Source organism: Micropterus salmoides, unplaced genomic scaffold, assembly GCF_014851395.1.
Source record: "Micropterus salmoides isolate LMB-PRFRI ecotype aquatic unplaced genomic scaffold, ASM1485139v1 Ms_hic_scaffold_753, whole genome shotgun sequence".
In the NCBI taxonomy this organism is placed as follows: domain Eukaryota; kingdom Metazoa; phylum Chordata; class Actinopteri; order Centrarchiformes; family Centrarchidae; genus Micropterus; species Micropterus salmoides.
The window spans coordinates 31,709-49,852 of record NW_024044519.1 but is presented as its reverse complement, the minus strand read 5'-3'; the positions used below and the strand labels follow the sequence as shown (position 1 = coordinate 49,852).

The 18,144-nt window shown below is 39.9% G+C and overlaps 1 gene segment (V, D, J or C); it reads left to right on the top strand.

Annotated features, from left to right (window-relative positions):
• Positions 1–4,782: 4,782 nt before the first annotated feature.
• LOC119892963 lies at positions 4,783–5,432 on the top strand. The segment is given in 2 exon segments: positions 4,783–4,941; positions 5,034–5,432. Coding segments are annotated over 2 exon segments (417 nt in total).
• Positions 5,433–18,144: the final 12,712 nt, after the last annotated feature.

The following is an 18,144-nucleotide window of genomic DNA, read 5'->3' as shown; positions in this document are numbered from 1 at the left end:
AATTTAGATCATCTCTGGAGAATCGCGCTCATCTCTTAAATTCACTTTGATTTACTGGAGATTTAAAAAGTCAACTGATTAACAGAAAAATCCTCTACAATCATTCATCCAGAATTTCCTCAATGTAAAGTTTGATTAAACAGCAGCTGATGAGAACACAGGGCAGAGTTACAACATCGACCCTGAGTTTCTCTCATTACTTTAAGGTTTTAGGATGACCAAGAAAATGATCGACAACAAAACTTAATGACCTCTACAATAAAACAATAGAAGGAAAATTTATGTTTAATCTTACATAGAGTTCAGTTCCAGAGCCAAAGATGAGGTGTCTGTTGGATCCTACCACAAAGAAACACACGGAGAAAAACCTGTCTGCTGCTGAATGAGTCAGTTGAGACCAAATTATGAACCAGGAAGCTCGATGATGTGTTTCTTTAATGTTCACATGCAGTCTACACTATTTAAAGATATTATAGAGATGATTCAAATCAGCTTTATGGGCATGAATGTATCAACAGTATTGCCAAAGCTATATATAAATTAGATAAGGACAATTAATTTCATACATTTCATTAAATAAGGAACTAAAACAGTAAAGGATGATCACATCATCCTTCAACGGACAGTCAGGACTGCAGAAAAGATCATCACTGCCAACCTGCCTTCCATTCAGGAGTTATACATTTCCAGAGTCAGGAAACAGGCAGGAAACATCACTGCAGATCCATCTCACCCCCTCACAACCTGTTCCAGCTTCTCCCCTCTGGTAGGCGCTACAGAGCACTGTACACCAAAACCAACAGACACAGAAGCAGTTTCTTCCCACAAGCCATCTCTCTGATGAACAGCTGATTTCTGACTCACAGTGTCAGGAACAATTCCTGTGCAATAACCCAGTAACTCTGTCTCTAAGCCACCTGTATACTGGTTACTGGATTATTTATTCATCATTCTCTATTGCACACTGATCAAACTGTTATATTGTCATATTGTATATACTGTTTACCAAACCCACCTACCTCAAGTACATAACACCTGCACATAATACTCATTCATTCCAGCATCCTTTGCACTATGCTGCATCACACTGTGTACATGTGTACAGGTATGTATGTATGTGTACCTGTATATCACATCCACCTCTGACATGTAAGTCGCTTTGGATAAAAGCGTCTGCCAAATGAGTTAATGTAATGTAATGTAATGCAATTAAATCGAAAAAATAAGTGTATTGTATTATCATGATTTGTCACGCTTTGCTGTGTCTTCAGGCAGGAACAGGTTTTTGGACCCAAACGCAGGACACAGAGGCAGAACAGGTACAGTTTCTGAGTACTTATTAAAGGCAACAAAACTTATGGCAGCGTCCAAAATTCAACAAAGGTAGTCCGCAAACAAGAGTAATACAAAACGAGCAAGAAAAATACTAAGTCCATGGAACAGAAAGCAAAGTCCAAAACAATCCAGCAGGTAATACTCCAACAAGCAACAGGGATCAGGAACAGACAGTTAACAGGCAGACACACGGCAAGAATACACACATTTAAACACTGGCTAACGAGGAGGGCGGGAGCACAAATAATAATAGTAGCAGACTGACACAGGCAGGCAGAGAGACAGCAGGGGAAAACAGACAGACGCTAACAGGTTGCAAAACACTAGGCAAGAATCTAACTGCAGCACAAAACACAGAACAGAGAAGACAGACCAAGTAATTGAGAAACACAGGCAACTCCACAAGACAGAACAGACTAAGATAACTGAACAGAACAGAACAATATAAGACAGAATAATCATAAACAAATTTACGACTAATCAGGCAGATATCACAATAAAACACTTGGCAGAAAGAAACCAAGCATGAAACAAACACTGGATAATAACAGATTAAGACAGGAACTAAGGCAGGCATAGATCAAAACCAAACTAGACAGGAAACAGACCAAACAGCTCTAAAGGCACAGCGTAGACCACAAACTAATACAGATGGACTGCAACATAACAGGGAAAACAGACTGAAACAAGAAAACACAGAACTAGGAACTAAGACACAGAACTAAAATGCAGGGCTAAATTTAAGATACAAGACAGACAAAGTACAAAGTGAGCTAAACAGAACCTGCAAGTGAACAATGAAATAAAGAAGGCTAAACAGAGAACACAGGACAAGGAAGAAAAGCCCAAACCAACTGTAACACAGAACGGGGTAGGGAACAGAGACAGGACCAACCAGGAAACTGGACAACACTAAACATGGAACAGAACAGAAATGAGGAAAATACCAAAACACCACTAATCACTAACTGACAGATAATAACCAGATAAATAATAACCCAGAATAAATAACAGATAACGAACTGATCAATAAGTAAACTCACAGAGAACTAAACTCAACAGAACAGATGACAGGACTAAAATGCCGACACAAAATCAACCTTAGAATCAAGAACCAAAACCCAGAAACAGAGAAACAAGAATCAAGATACAGAACACAGAAAACCTCTGGACAGGATTGTGACATGATTTCTGTTGTGTTATAATTAATATAATTATACTGGAAATAGATAAATGGAAATTAATTGCAGGTCAATTATAACTGACATATATGAATACACCCCTCACATTTTTGTAAATATTTGATTATATCTTTTCATGTGACAACACTGAAGAAATGACACTTTGCTCCAATGTAAAGTAGTGAGTGTACAGCTTGTATAACAGTGTAAATTTGCTGTCCCCTCAAAATAACACATCACACAGCCATTAAAGTCTAAACCGCTGGAAACAATTACACCCCTGAGTGAAAATGTCCAAACTGGGCCCCAAAGAATCCATGTTTTGTGTGGCCACCATTGTTTTCCAGCACTGCCTTTACCCTCATGGGCATAGAGTTCACCAGAGCTTCACAGTTTACATTACATTACATTTATTCATTTAGCTGACGCTTTTATCTAAAGCGACCTACAATTGCTATACATGTCAGAGATCCCAATAGTACACAGCATTGTATGAGATCTTTCTCAGAAGGAATCGAGTCATTTGTCAGAACAAGACTGACTAATGATTTTTCTTTGTTTGAAGTTCTTTGTTTCTTGCTGTAATGGAACCCACAACTTCTGATGCTCCACATACTCAACTAGAATAAAGAAAGCCAGTTTTATTGCTTCTTTAATCATCACAACAGTTTTCACCTGCTTTACCATGATTGTAAAAGGGTTTTCTAATCATCAATTAGCCTTTAAAAATTATACACTTGGATTAGCAAACGCAACGTGCCATTGGAGCACAGGTCTGATGGTTGCTGATAATGGGCCTCTGTATGTAGATATTTCATTACAAATCATGATGATGACGCTCTCACCTCTTATTTTACTGGCAAAAAAATACAGTGAGATCTATGTATAAAAACACAACAGTAACAGTATTACTGGCATTATTGGTACTATTTGTATTGTACTAGTAGTATGGAGTAAATAGTGTGTTAATGCTTCTATAAAAAAATAAACTGCATCTGTTCTTTTATATTCCTTTGTGCTGCTATGTCGACTGAAATTTCCCCTGTGGGGAATTAATAAAGTTATATCTCATCTTATCTTATCTCACATGTACTATTTCTACTGTAGCTAATACAATACAACTACAGCAGATTAGGCCTGCCACTACTTCCTCTAGCTCTGATAGAATCCTGAGCCCTCTGGTGGGAGAAATTAACACTTCTTCATCTTCCATTTTGTGCTTCACAGAAACGTAGCCGTGCAGATTGATACTGGACGTTTTGCTGCAACTGGCAGCCTTCCAGATTTGTAGAGTAGATCATGACACAGAACTCTAAGGCAAATATTTTTTATCAACTATAAACCTTTCTACTCCCCAAATACAAAGAGGGTTTTTACAGGCAGAAGCACAGTTGTGGGGCTTTACAAGTCTCTCCCATTGTCGCTTAGCTCTACATGGATGAAGTAGAGAGCAGAGCTCGTCCAGAGAACAACACATAACCACTGCTTCAGATATGAGACTATGTAGTGGAGATCCCAAAGTTTACAAAACTACCAGATCTTTCAGGCTTTTGGGTAAATGTGTCTAAAATGATGCAGAAGACATGTAGAAATGTTCCATCTGATGGAGTTTTGGGTTTGAATATTTCACTCAATGAAACATCATGTAGCTTTAATGAAGAGACTGAACAACAGAACACAAAACGGGTTCTGTTCTGGGTTAAATATGTCTTTGGAAGAGGTTTCATGTGTTATGAAATGAAGAAATGTAATGACCGAAATGTGACAGGACATTTAAGGGTTAAAGTCACAGTAGTTTTGTATTTTCATCCCAGCTGTTAAACAACAGATAACAGTCTGTGTTACTAAATTCAGCACCAACCTGAATGTGTTTGTGGTAACAGGAATGTTTGTTTGTATTTCTGCATCATCGTGAGCCAGATTTTTTATCTGCTGTCAGATTCAAATCAAGACGAAGAAACTTCTCAGTGAATCAGTTCAGAGAAACAGAGAAGTCTGGGAAACAAGAAATAGTTCAAAAGAGGAGATGAACTATAATGAAAGCAGAATGATCTTTGTTTTCACATTAACACCTGTGTACAAACAGTGATGTGTCACAGATGTGCATCTCTATGGTAACTATGTGCTGCCTGTTGCTCCTGGTCTCCACCTCCACTTTAAAACCTCTGACTCAGCAGAAACCCACACAGCAGCTTCAGCTGAGCTGTCAATCAGCAGCAGCAGCAGCCTTATCTGTCCGCCGCAGGGGCTGATGGGAGGACTGAGGACCCGTTAGAAACCACGCGGCCCTCGTCTGATCTCACAGCTCGTCCTTGTTTGGCCTCAGCTGCATCAGAGCGCCACTTCTCCCCAGGTTCACCAGAGGAAACACCACTGCACACAATGCTTTTCCTCCCAGCTGCTGCTCTGTGCTGTCTGTGTTCAGGTGAGTGTTTCCAGCCAATCAGGAGCCAGCAAACTCCACCTGGAACAAACACTGTCACACTGACCTTCATCTATCTGTCTGTGTCTCTACAGCGCTGGTTGCCATGGCAGCAGACCTGATTCAGGAGGATTTAACATTGACCAGGGAAGCTGGTCAAACTGTTTCCTTCAGCTGTCGAGGAACTGACCAGTGTGGCTATGATTATGTATTCTGGTACCAGAAGAAAGACACAGAAACATTCAGAGTGATTCTAGATATAAACAGAAATACTGGTAGCATAGATTCAGGTTACGATCATCCTCAGAAAAATGATTTCTCTGCTGTGAGAAAACAGAACGGCTGTGAGTTGCAGCTCAAGAACGTTAAACCCTCTCATTCAGCCACCTACTACTGCTCCTGTGTGAAGGTTGATCTCCACAGTGAGGACAAACTAGCAGCACAGAAGCACAATGAGCAAACAAGATAAAGAGGAAACAGCTTTCAGTAGATTTCAGCAGATCATTTATTACATTTTAAAAGCTAAATCTTGGCTCTTGTGCATGTGTCAGGAAAGAGGCCTTTTGATCTGCTGGTCTTGTTGCCTCTTGGCATTTTGTGTTATGTTCTTGTGTTTTTAGTGTTCTTAATTTATCGTCTAGTTATGTTAATAAATTCCATTGATTTGGTTGTTTTAAAGGTGTTTATATGTGTCAAGTTTGGGTCAGTGTTGGAGTGTTGTTCGCCCATCATGTAGCCACCAAAGGCTGGGGCGTAACAGCATCCCCTCAGACAAAGCTTTGTCCTCAGGTATTTATTAGTTTCTGACTCAGATGGGGGGAAAACAGCTGTTTGTCTGAACTCTCACACATGTAGACTATTCTATGTGATCTCCTTTTTATAACTAATGCAGTAAGTAATGTAATTGTTTCACTCCCATTCACTGAGACTCTCTGTTAGGAGCCCCCTTATGGAGGCCCGCCTCACACTTTGAAAACCCCAGTTCTAGACCAGCACCTAAGCATCTTGGTTTTCGATAAACATACTGAAGCTTTAACGCTCCTCAGAGAATTTAACACTTTGTAACATTTAAATGTGGAGTAAGTGATTTTGGACAAATCCCGACCCATTGTCACACCAAAGTCGTCACACATGGATGCTTGATCAAGACCCCTGGGTGTCAGTTTTTAAGGCACTGAAAGCAAGTGTAAGCTATGAACAGAAACATCCAAGTAAGGAGGTGGTTTGGTTGGACAGGTGGGCCAGAAACCGGACTTTCACCCAGGAGACCTATGAAACAAAAAGTCAACATTCATTGTTTTAGGTAAGTTATGTATGTTAACGTTTCCTAAAGGTTCAGTTTGTACGTTTTAGTGGCATCTAGTAGTGAGGATTGCAACTAGCGGCTCATGATGCATTCATGTGCTCCTTGGATAGTTCCAATTCCTGAGTTGTGAAGCAGAAAAGCTCACAAGTGTTTGAGTTAGAGTCCAAATCAAGTCTCAAGTCACTCATCGTTATAATGAATGTTCTATCACCTGCTGAGTTCAATTCAGGCAGCTTATAAAACTGCATAGCTATAAGATATTCTGTAACTGTAACCTGTTTCTCACTTACAGAGCACAACCATGTAATATACAATGCAATTAATGACAGCTGATTAACTACTGTCAGTCAACAACGCGCTGACCCTCAAACCAGTCGCTCATTAATGAAATCAACACTCTTCAGGGCAGAAACTAGCTTTCAGTCAATAAGTAGAGGCTGCAATCACTTTCTGCCAAGTGAAATACTGCATGTTATGGGTTGTATTGACCATTTACATGTATTTTAACAGGTAAAATAGACTGGATTGGTTGGTGGACAGCAAGTTAAATAATGTAGAGTCATAAGGATAATTGCAAAAGAGATCATGTCTTTATTTTATATATAACTCAGCAGTAAGTCATGTTCATTACATGGCTACAGTCTGTTTTCCAAATATAGACAAGGATATTAGACATCCTACCAAACATTCTATTGATTTCTATTTGATCAGATATTCCAGCAGGTTTCTTGTTGTTCCACACAGTGAGGACAAACTAGCAGCACAGAAGCACAATGAGCAAACAAGATAAAGAGAAAACATTAAAAAGTACAAAGTAAATCAAAATGTAATACAGATGAAGGCAAAGCAAATTTATTTAGCACAATTCATACATTTCATAAAAGACTCGGGCCGTTCCCTCTCACTTTAAAAAACTTGTCGTCACTTCAAAAATTTTGATTAATTTGTTTAACATACTCAAAGTGTTCCAAACATTGTTCTAAATTAACTTCATAAAGCAATGAAATGAAAAATCCATTGATGCCATAAAATGTTCTCAAAGAGTGGCTGAAAGACTGAATCTCAACATTTAGGCTACTGAAAAGTCACCGTCCCACCTTTTGCGCCCACAAGGTGGGGTGGAACAGGACTACAGTCTCTGTATATAGGCCTAAGAAAGCTACACTAACCTGAATAGATAGCACACGTTCATACAATATAACATTTAGTATTTCAATATCCCTACCAAACTGCTCATAATATTCAGCCTCACGTAAGAAAAATAAAACCTATTTATTTAAACGGCTGCGTCAGGGTGCGTGAAACGAACTGGGAGCAAATGCAAAATATTAAACACATTTCAAAGCAGTAAGTATGCTGATCCTGCTGTACTGTAAAAACCTGTAGGCAACAATAGCCTGAGGCTTTTAATCAGTCTCTGTATGATTATATCGTTATAGTCAAGAGTTTCTCCACATCACCGCTGCAAACATAAAGCAGCTTATTGGCTAAAACAGTCTGTGGGGTCTCCTACAGATGGTGTTGTCATTTTCCAAGAGAGCTGATTGGTCAGTAGGCGGCCTTTTCACAGAGTTGATCTCTTATCTGGAACATAACCTGCTCCGGAGCAGGTTAACCGTTCAGCATAAGTTACCATGGAGATCTATCCCGGTAAGAAGTGAACCACCTTTGTGGTACTGAATATACTGGATAAGCTCAATTTTGAAATACTGGCAGGGATGGCAGGCAGAGGAGGTGGCTGACGAGGTGCAGGTGTTGATTGTCAGCTGGGCTCAGGAGCAGAGAGAGAGAGGGAGAACACAAGCAAGGGGAGCAGAGGAGACACAGACAGGCCAAAACACGAGGGGAAACAGAATCACAAGAAAAAAGGAAAAATAAACAGGACACTCATTGTCAGCCGGGCTGCCACCACAACACATGGTTTGGGTTTAAATAACTTTGTATGTCAGTTAACATGTAAGTTAACTAACGTCACTTGCGTCGTAACCTGCCAAAATAAAATATTTAATGTTGACTTTTTGTTTCACATGAGACACAAACCCCAGTCTCCTGGCTCAAAGTTGTGGTTCTGACTCTCCATCCAACCGGGGGTGGCAATAGCGCAATGGATAAGATTATGCCTTTGGTGTGAGAGACTCGCATTCAATCCCCCACTGTGACCCATCCACCATTGTGTCCCTGAGCAAGACACTTAACCCCTAGTTGCTCCAGAGGCTTGCGACCTCTGACATATATAGCAATTGTAATGTGCTTTGGATGAAACCGTCAGCTAAATGAAAATCCAACCTTACTTTGTCTTTTCTGTTAAATATCATATACAGTACCTGCCTTTACCGTTAAAAACTGACGCTGCAGGGCTTCCCCCAATACGTCGCACTATGACAGAAAAGGGATTCCCAGTGCGTCACAAACTAACGACTATGGCTCTTGACCATGCGTCCATATGTGACGACTTGGGAGTGAGAACAGGTTCGGTTTACGCAAGGTTTTTTAGTCTAGAAGAAGGCAATGGGGAACATAAATGTTCTTGGTCTGGATTTAAAAGTAGTCAGATTTGGAGCAAGTCACAAAACTTCTGGATGTTTATTCTAGCTATTTGGTGCATAGTAGCTAAAAACTGCTTCACCATGTTTTGTTTTGACTCTGAAGACAGTCAACAGACCGGTCCCTGATGACCTGAGGGGACTAGAGGATTCATATTCTATAAACATTTCAGTGATGTATTTTGACCCTAAAGCTTTTAGTCATTTATAGGTGAGCAGCAGTATTTAGATATTAATTCTCTGACCTACTGGGAGCAAGTCCAGGGATATGAGAATTGGTGCAATGTGTTAAAATGTTCAGGCCTTTATTAGAACTCTAGCAGCAGCATTCAGAACATGCTGTGGCTGCCTAAGACCTTTTTAGAGAGACCTGAAAAGAGACCATTACAAGTCTAACCTACTAGTACTTAAGGGATGAACATTTTTTTGTTGTGAAGTTAAATAGAGGTGGCCCTAGGATTGAACCTTGTGGGACTCCACACGTCATGTTAATTAGCTCAGATACATATTTGCCAATGTAAACAAAGTAATTCATCTCTTCTATGACCTAAACCAACTAAAGGCTGCGCTGGAAAGCCCTACCCTGTAGTATTGGTGTTCTTCCTGGATCTTGTGACTGTTTTCCCAAAGGTCCATTTGGGGTATCCACAGGCTGTAAGTGCCCCCTTCAGGTGGTTCTGTTCCTTCTCTCTGGCTTGAGCACTTCTTGGTATGTTCTCAGCTCCGTGGTGCCGGGGCCTGATGACCCCTAACTTTAGCTCTAGTGGGTGGAGAGAATCCAAAAGTAGGTATTGGTCTGTGTGTGGGGGTTTTCCTGTAAACACCAATTTGCAGGCTCCTGTCCTCTTCAATGTGTACTGCACAGTATAGGCAGTCCAAAATGTTGTTGTGAACATCATCTCGTGTAAACTTGATGTTACTGTTCACGGAGTTGATGTGTTCTGTGAGGGCTTGAACTTCCTGGTTTTAATTTTGATCCATGTGTCATCCATATACCAATGACGTGGTGCTGTTCCTCTGAAGAAGTTCAGGGCTTTGCTCTCCACTTCCTTCATGTAGATGTTGCCCACAATGGGGGATACTGGTGAGCCCATGGCACAGCCATGCTTCTGTCTGTAGAAACCTGGGAATCTGGGATACTTTACAACCACTAAACAAACGCATGGCTCAACATAGGGCCAGCTCCTCAGGTTTGAGGACCACCAGGTGCACATTTTAGACAGAGAGGATGGATGGTTTGAAAGGTGTCAAAGAATCCATTTACACCCGAGTTGAGAAGCCCTCACTTAACAGAGGAGGTGGTCTGCGCCACCACTTATCCCCCACTTACAATGCCGTCCTTTCATCACTTCCCAGGAAACGTAACAAGCATTCACTTTGGGCCTCAGGTGAAGACTGAATTTCAGAACAATGGTGTCTTGCAAGGGACAAATGGAAAGAATTGCTGAATTTTCTGGGGAAGAGACCCCTTCGTGGTTTATTCAGGCTACTGCCTTACATTTCCTAATAAGCACTGAACACAAAGTAAAGCTGAAGCTGATGGGAATGTCAAGTAACCTCAGGAAAAGCAACAGAGGATCGCTCTTCCAGGACGACACATGCTATAAATGTCATGCACCCAATCAACCAAAATAGCAAAGATGTAAGATGTAAGTAAAATTAGGATGACAACATTATAGAGAGACTGTAAATAAAAAAGAATATAAATCAGGGAGGACATCGAGCTACTTCAGGTGCCACCAAACAGTCAGAATGTCATTGTTTCTGAAGGTATTTGGTCATGAACCAAAGTAAGACAAATTAAAAGTTTGACTTGATGGTGGTGCCATATGAATAGTCAGATGATCACCAAAGTTCCTCCTGAGGGGAACGTCTGAACTACATTAAATAGTAATCCATCTAATAGGTTATGAGATATAGAGACCAAAAACATCATCCTGCTGGTGGCTCTAGATGAAAAGTCAGAATCAACAAAGTCAATTAATGAAGTGAATCCTCTGGGGACCAGGAATGTCTGAACAACATGTCAATCCATCTTTTGGTCCAGGTCCAGTCCATCTGGACCAGCAGAGATCAGCATCCACAGAGCAAAACTGCTAGTTTTTCTAAAAAAGACAATAAAAGAAGAGACAGTCATGTTGATATGAACATTAAAGAAACTCATCATGCAGCTGGATTTTGATCCTGGTTCATCATTTGGACTCGTTCACCTCAGCTGACACATTCAGCAGCAGACAGGTTTTTGTATTACTCTGTTTCACTGTGGGAGGAAACTACTACTACATCTTTGGCTCTGGAACTAAACTGTATGTAACAGGTAAGAATAATCATAAATGTTCCTTCTGTTTTATTGAATAAGTTGGAAATATGTTTTGAATTTCTGCTGCTTCAGGTTTCATGTTAGTTTTCATAATTAATAGAGAGTTCTTGCAGCCGTGCAGCTATTGTTACATAAAAAGGTTCATAATTCCTGAAAAGATTTTTAAATCTCACTTCACAACTGAAGTTATTCTTTATCGCTGCACCAGATAAAACTGATTCAGAAAGAAAAAGGAAGATATTGACAAAGTTACAAATATATTCAGTGCTCTCAGGGATTCAGCTCTGTTTCTTGTATTTTATATAGCATATAACTTTAAACAAGTTTATGTTTGAACGTTAAAATGTACTGCATGATATTTGTATTTTATTTGATTGTACATGATAGTCTTTTAGTGGAAGATTTATACATGGGGGCAAATATTCACATTCATATTCAATGAACATGATATTACAATGAACCGAATTCAGGAACAAACTAGTGTTTAAAGTTTAACATGATTTAAAATATTTAACGGTTTCATTTCATTCCACAACCTTGTGTTACATCAGATACTGCAGATGTTACATGAAGAAATTAATAGTCCCTCTAAATAATCTAATCTTAATTTACATTTGACATAACTCAACATATTAGAAGAAAATCATTGTAGTTGTGTTTAATTGTGTGAAAGTTTAAATTGATCTATTGAATTGTTTCTTTAGTAATTATAGTAAAGATTTTTTGGTAAAATACAATATGCTGCACATATTGTAGTAATTGAAATGACAATTGTATTATATGTCACAGTATGTTTATTATATTACATTTTGTATATTAACCATAACATTGAGAATGTCCTCCTTTCCAACATGTTCTCATCTCTGGGCATCAAATACACTTTGAGAAATCCTTACAAAGTGTGTAAAATGATCAGATAATTGATGTGAAACTATAGTAACTTTAAGTTCTAAAAAAGAATTGCTAAGAAAGTAAATTTCTATTTTTTCCTCATAACATATTATTAAACATTACATGATATGTGTGTGATATGAGGGTGAATCCAGTCCATGTAGTGAACTGTGTGCTGTATTGATGAGGAGCTCAGTGATCAGAGTCCATGTAGTTTCCAGGATCAGACTGAATGCAGTGCTGGAAGCTGCTGTTGACTGTGTGAATGTGTGTCTGTGCTGCTTGTTGCTGCTGTCAAACTTCAGATAAGCCGGTAGTGAAGCCGGTAGTGAAGCCTGTGGTGAGCGTGTACCCAGCAGCATCCAGAGCCCACCATGAGGGGAAGAGCTCCCTGCTGTGTGTGGCCTCAGGCATGTTTCCTCCTCTGGTCCGCTTCTCCTGGAAAAGACGAAAAGAGAACAGTCTGACGGAGGAGCAGGCACCTGCTGAGGAGGTGCAGCTGGAGCTCAGAGAGTCGGGACGCACCGCCGCCATCAGAGTGATTGATCGGGACGCTCTCTACACATATAAATACCGCTGCTACGTCCAGCACGAGGGGGGGGTAGTGAAGGCCCAAACAGAACAAGGTAATGAAGGCTTGGTGACTGTGTTCAGCAGAGATTCAGCTTCATGTGGAGACGCTGTCAAAGAGAGCAGAGGAGCAGAGGACTGACATTTCTTTCTGACTCCTTTTCTGTTTCAGAGGTTCCAGCTCTTTCATCATCACCTCCACCATCAGTGTCCTTCCAGTCTCAGTGCAGGGTGAAGCTGCTCTGGTTGCTGTACACAGTGCTGATAGTGAAGAGTCTGGTGTACTGCTGTGGACTCCCTCTGCTGTGAATCCTCAAACAAGGGACCGTCTACCTGCTGCACACATGCTGACTGACTGTTTTCTGATCGCCTTTTCTCACCATCAAATCTTATCAATTTATCTCACTGATGACTTTTGGTGCAGCAAGTTATGATGTGCACAGGTCAGAGAGTCATCCTAAAAATATAATCACACATAAATACATGCAGTTACTGAGTGTAAATTCTGTGGATTTGTGTTATTTTGATTCTTTTGTTTATTTCCGGTTGTCATTGTGACCTTTATAATAGAAAATAAAGCTAAATCATTAGCTGTCTGCTATATATTTTGTTTACAGTATTTTTCTGCTCATGTGTCTCTTTTTAATACATTATGTAAAGTGTGGCAGGTTTGTCAAATACTTTCAGTGTAACTTTCTCAATAAACTGAAAATTCACACCATCTGTTTTATAAACATACTTGTTTTAATTAATTTCCATTTGGCTTCATAGCAAATAATCAGAACCAGAATCAAAGTAATTAGCCATGTGTGTTCACAGCTACAAGTCATTTGACTATAGTTGTAAGTAGCTGTCAATATACTTTTAAACACCGCAAACTCTACGCTGATGACACTGTTGTTTAAACACATGAACAACAGCAGAGCTGTTGTGAAACTACAACTGCTATAAAATGATCCCACAGCAGCTCCATCGGTTGGGCTGAAGTCTGAATGTTGGCAACATGACACCGTTTATTTCGTCTAAACTAATAAAATGCAGCTTAACTTCTACAGCTTTATGGAGATGGAATGGATTGGTATAGATACTGATTACATCTAAACTATGATTTGTATTTATGGAACACATTAAAAGACAGAGTCACAAAAAGATTGACACAGATCAAAGCTGAGACAGTGAGTACTGAGTTCATGTTAGTTCATAATTAATAGAGAGATCTTGCAGCCGTGCTGCTATTGTTACATAAAAAGGTTCATAATTCCTAAAAAGATGTTTAAATCTCACTTCACAACTGAAGTTATTCTTTATCGCTGCACCAGATAAAACTGATTCAGAAAGAAAAAGGAAGATATTGACAAAGTTACAAATGTATTCTTTGCTCTCAAAATCAAACTGAACTTTCTGGAATGATTATTTAGTTGAGTTGACGCTTGTAACTGTCATTGTGGTATTGATGTGAAAAAGTGCAGCTAGCGGTGAGGAGGCTGCAGAGCAGAAACCCATACAGCCCATCTGCTGCAGGAAAGGAAGTGCTGATTGGCTGTCAACAGTTTTTTTGAGTCCTAATAACCACTGAGAACAGATTCATATCTGCTGCTGTACACACTCATCAACTCCTCTCCCTCTCTGTAGCTGTTTGTCTTTTCTCTTGTTGTCTGGAAGCCTTTTTTCCACTGAGCCCTCCACCCACACAGAGTTGAACTGAGCCCAGAGACCAACAATGACGACCCACCTGGAGGTCACGTCCATGGACTTTATTTATGGGGATTTTAGCCATCAAAGGTGAACTTTACAGTTTACACTTGGTGTTGATGAGAGCCGACAAGTCCTCATACAAACATGACTAAAGGCTTCTTTGTCAGAGCCGGAAACAGAAACACATTTCATCACAATCCATCCAATAGTTGTTGAGGTATTTCAGCAGCAGCAGTGAAAGGCCTCATAAGTAAAGCAGTGTGTTGTTGTAGCCACTAGAGAGCAGCAGTACTCCGAAATACACACTACATATAACTCCTATTATACTACATGCTGATCATAATAGTGTACAAAAAAATCAACAGTTAAACAAATCCAAGAGGGCACACCTGGGTAACAGTCAGGAACCAAAAATACAGGAGCAGGTAACAAGAAAGCAGGAACAGGCAGAGATGGCTGGATGCAAAGTTACAGAGCCACACAGACAATCATGAGAGGAAATGGGCTGTTTTGAAGGCAAAGGGTGGTTACACCAATATTGATTGATATTGGTTTGATTTAGTTTTTTATTCTGTTCACTCACTTTGTATTTTGTTAATTGAAAAATATGATTAACAGGTCTATTATTAAAAGCATCCTTATCCGTGACTACCGGTGTGCATTTTTCCACACCGGCCTAAAATGTCTGCACAGTACTTTACACATACATACAAATATAAAATATAAAAACATTAGGCGTTAGTAGTAGTACAAGGAGTGGTAACAGTACTAATGCTACCAAAAGTCAAAAGTAGTAACAGTACCAGTAGAAATATTAACAATAAGAGTAGAAATGGACTGCAGCTTGAAGGAGTTGTGTGTTCTTCTATTCTGATGCTTGGCGTGGAAATTGTATCTTGCTGGTGAGGGATTAAGAAAATAATTGAGTTACAACCAGCCGTTGTCTTTGAAGAATTTAGTAATAAAAGAGAATAAACAGAGAAGTACTTAAACACATATACAGCTGGTCCAGAGACCTGTGGCCTCGGGCAGCTTCGGGCGTCATTTACACAGTCTAGGTTTCTATGTTTTGGGGAACAGAGATCCTCTCTCAGCCTTGAATGAACATTCAAGGAGAGGAGAGGAACAACAAGAGGGGGACAAACAATCTCACAGCTCTGACCTAAACCCTAGTAAATGTGGACGGACTAACATAAGGAGTATAGGAGAGGAAAGGTTAAGGATAAAAACACAATACATATATCTATAAGAATTAACAATATTAATAATAATAATAATAATATTAAAAGATCATACATAAAAGGTTAAATTTAAGAGGACACAATGTTCTGCCATAACAATCCTCCCTCTGACCATTTACAGTGGGTACGGAAAGTAGTCAGACCCCTTTAAATTTTTCACTCTTTGTTTCATTGCAGCCATTTTCCAAAAATCAAAAAAGTTCATTTATTTATTATTATTAGTTATTTCTCATTAATGTACACTCAGCACCCTTCTTGACAGAAAAAACAGAAATGTAGAAATGTTTGCAAATTTTAGCACATTTATTAAAAAAGAAAAACTGAAATTTCACATGGTCATAAGCATTCAGACCCTTTGCTGTGACACTCATTTAACTCACATGCTGTACATTTCTTCTGATCCCCCTTGAGATGGTTCAGCTCTTTCATTGGAGTCCTGCTGTATGTAATTAAACTGATTTGACTTGGTTAGGAAAGGCACACACCTGTCTATATAAGACCTTACAGCTCACAGTGCATGTCAGAGCAAATGAGAATCATGAGGTCGAAGGAACTGCCTGAAGAGCTCAGAGACAGAATTTTAGCAAGGCACAGATCTGGCCAAGGATAAAAAACAATTTCTGCAGCACTCAAGTTTATCTAACAGCACAGTGGCCTCCATAATCCTTAAATGGAAGAAGTTTGGGACGACCAGAACCCTTCCTAGAGCTGGCCATCCAGCCGAACTGAGCAATCGGGGGAGAAGAGCCTTGGTGAGAGAGGTAAAGAAGAACCCAAAGGTCACTGTGGCTGAGCTCCAGAGATGCAGCAGGGAGATGGGAGAAAGTTCCACAAAGTCAACTATCACTGCAGCAATCCACCAGTCGGGGCTTTATGGCAGAGTGGCCCGACAGAAGCCTCTCCTCAGTGCAAGACACATGAAAGCCCGCATGGAGTTTGCCAAAAAACACATGAAGGACTCCCAGACTATGAGAAATAAGATTCTTTGGTCTGATGAGACCAAGATTGAAATTTTTGGCGTTAATTCTAAGCGGTATGTGTGGAGAAAACCAGGCACTGCTCATCACCTGCACAATACAATCCCAACAGTGAAGCATGGTGGTGGCAGCATCACGCTATGGGGTGTTTTTCAGCTGCAGGGACAGGACGACTGGTTGCAATTGAAGGAAAGATGAATGCGGCCAAGTACAGGGATATCCTGGAAGAAAACCTCATCCAGAGTGCTCAGGACCTCAGACTGGGCCGAAGGTTTACCTTCCAACAAGACAATGACCCTAAGCACACCGCTAAAATAACGAAGGAGTGGCTTCACAACAACTCCGTGGCCGTTCTTGAATGGCCCAGCCAGAGCCCTGACTTAAACCCAATTGAGCATCTCTGGAGAGACCTGAAAATGGCTGTCCAGCATCGTTCACCATCCAACCTGACGGAACTGGAGAGGATCTGCAAGGAAGAATGGCAGAGGATACCCAAATCCAGGTGTGAAGACTCATGGCTGTACTAACTCAAAAGGGTGCTTCTACTCAATACTGAGTAAAGGGTCTGAATACTTATGACCATGTGATATTTCAGTTTTTCTTTTTTAATAAATTTGCAAAAATGTCTACATTTCTGTTTTTTCTGTCAAGATGGGGTGCTGAGTGTACATTAATGAGAAATAAAATGAACTTTTTTGATTTTTGGAACATGGCTGCAATGAAACAAAGAGTGAAAAATTTAAAGGGGTCTGAATACTTTCCGTACCCACTGTATGGACATCCAAATACAGAAAATAGAAAATTAGCCTTAGCTAATTGTGCCAGAACATAGACATTGTTATTAATAAGCAGGGGATCAAACTTATGTGTGTCAAATATTTTGTATTTGTACTCATCCTGGATGAGGACCTTTGCTATCAAATATCATGTATCGCATATTCATAACTGACTTATTGTGTAGTATCTATAATGTCTCCTAGATTAACCTGTGGGAACTTTACAAAAAGTCCAATGGCTGTCCTGGATCAGAGGTTTGGTTGAAGTAGATCCAGCTAAAAGCACAGAGCTGTAAACAACTATTAAATTTAGACAATATACAGTATTCTGACTATAAACACAGTGAAAATGGAGAATTAAATCAGAACTTTTCACATGTGGCCCTAAACTTACTTTACTGATGCTTGTAAGTGGCTTAAGATAAAAGCATTTTCTAAATGATTAAATGTAAAGTCAACATGTTGGAAGTCATTATGTTGAAACGCCACACAGGTGTGTGCGAGTTTGAAGCTGTGACAAGTTTCCACCGGCCCAAGATGGGGATTGAACTCACAACCTGTTGCACATTAAAAGGGCAACTCAAAGTGTGCCGTGCTACCAACTGAGCCACAGCTCCAGACCACAAATTCAGTTATTGATGTAAAAGAGTATTTGCTATAAGAGTGTAGCTTTTGACCTGTTATTTTATTTTATCTCAATTAATCTCAAACCACATGTTTTTTTGTTACATACTTTGTTGGGTAAAGATATTTAATCCTGTAACGAGACACAAAAACACGTCTCACTAGCTGGCTTTTATCAAGCCAGCTAGCTCGACCCCACATGGACTTACCTTGCTCTTTGGTCCCTTGAAGGTCAGCTCTGTTGCAGATGAACAATGGCGGAA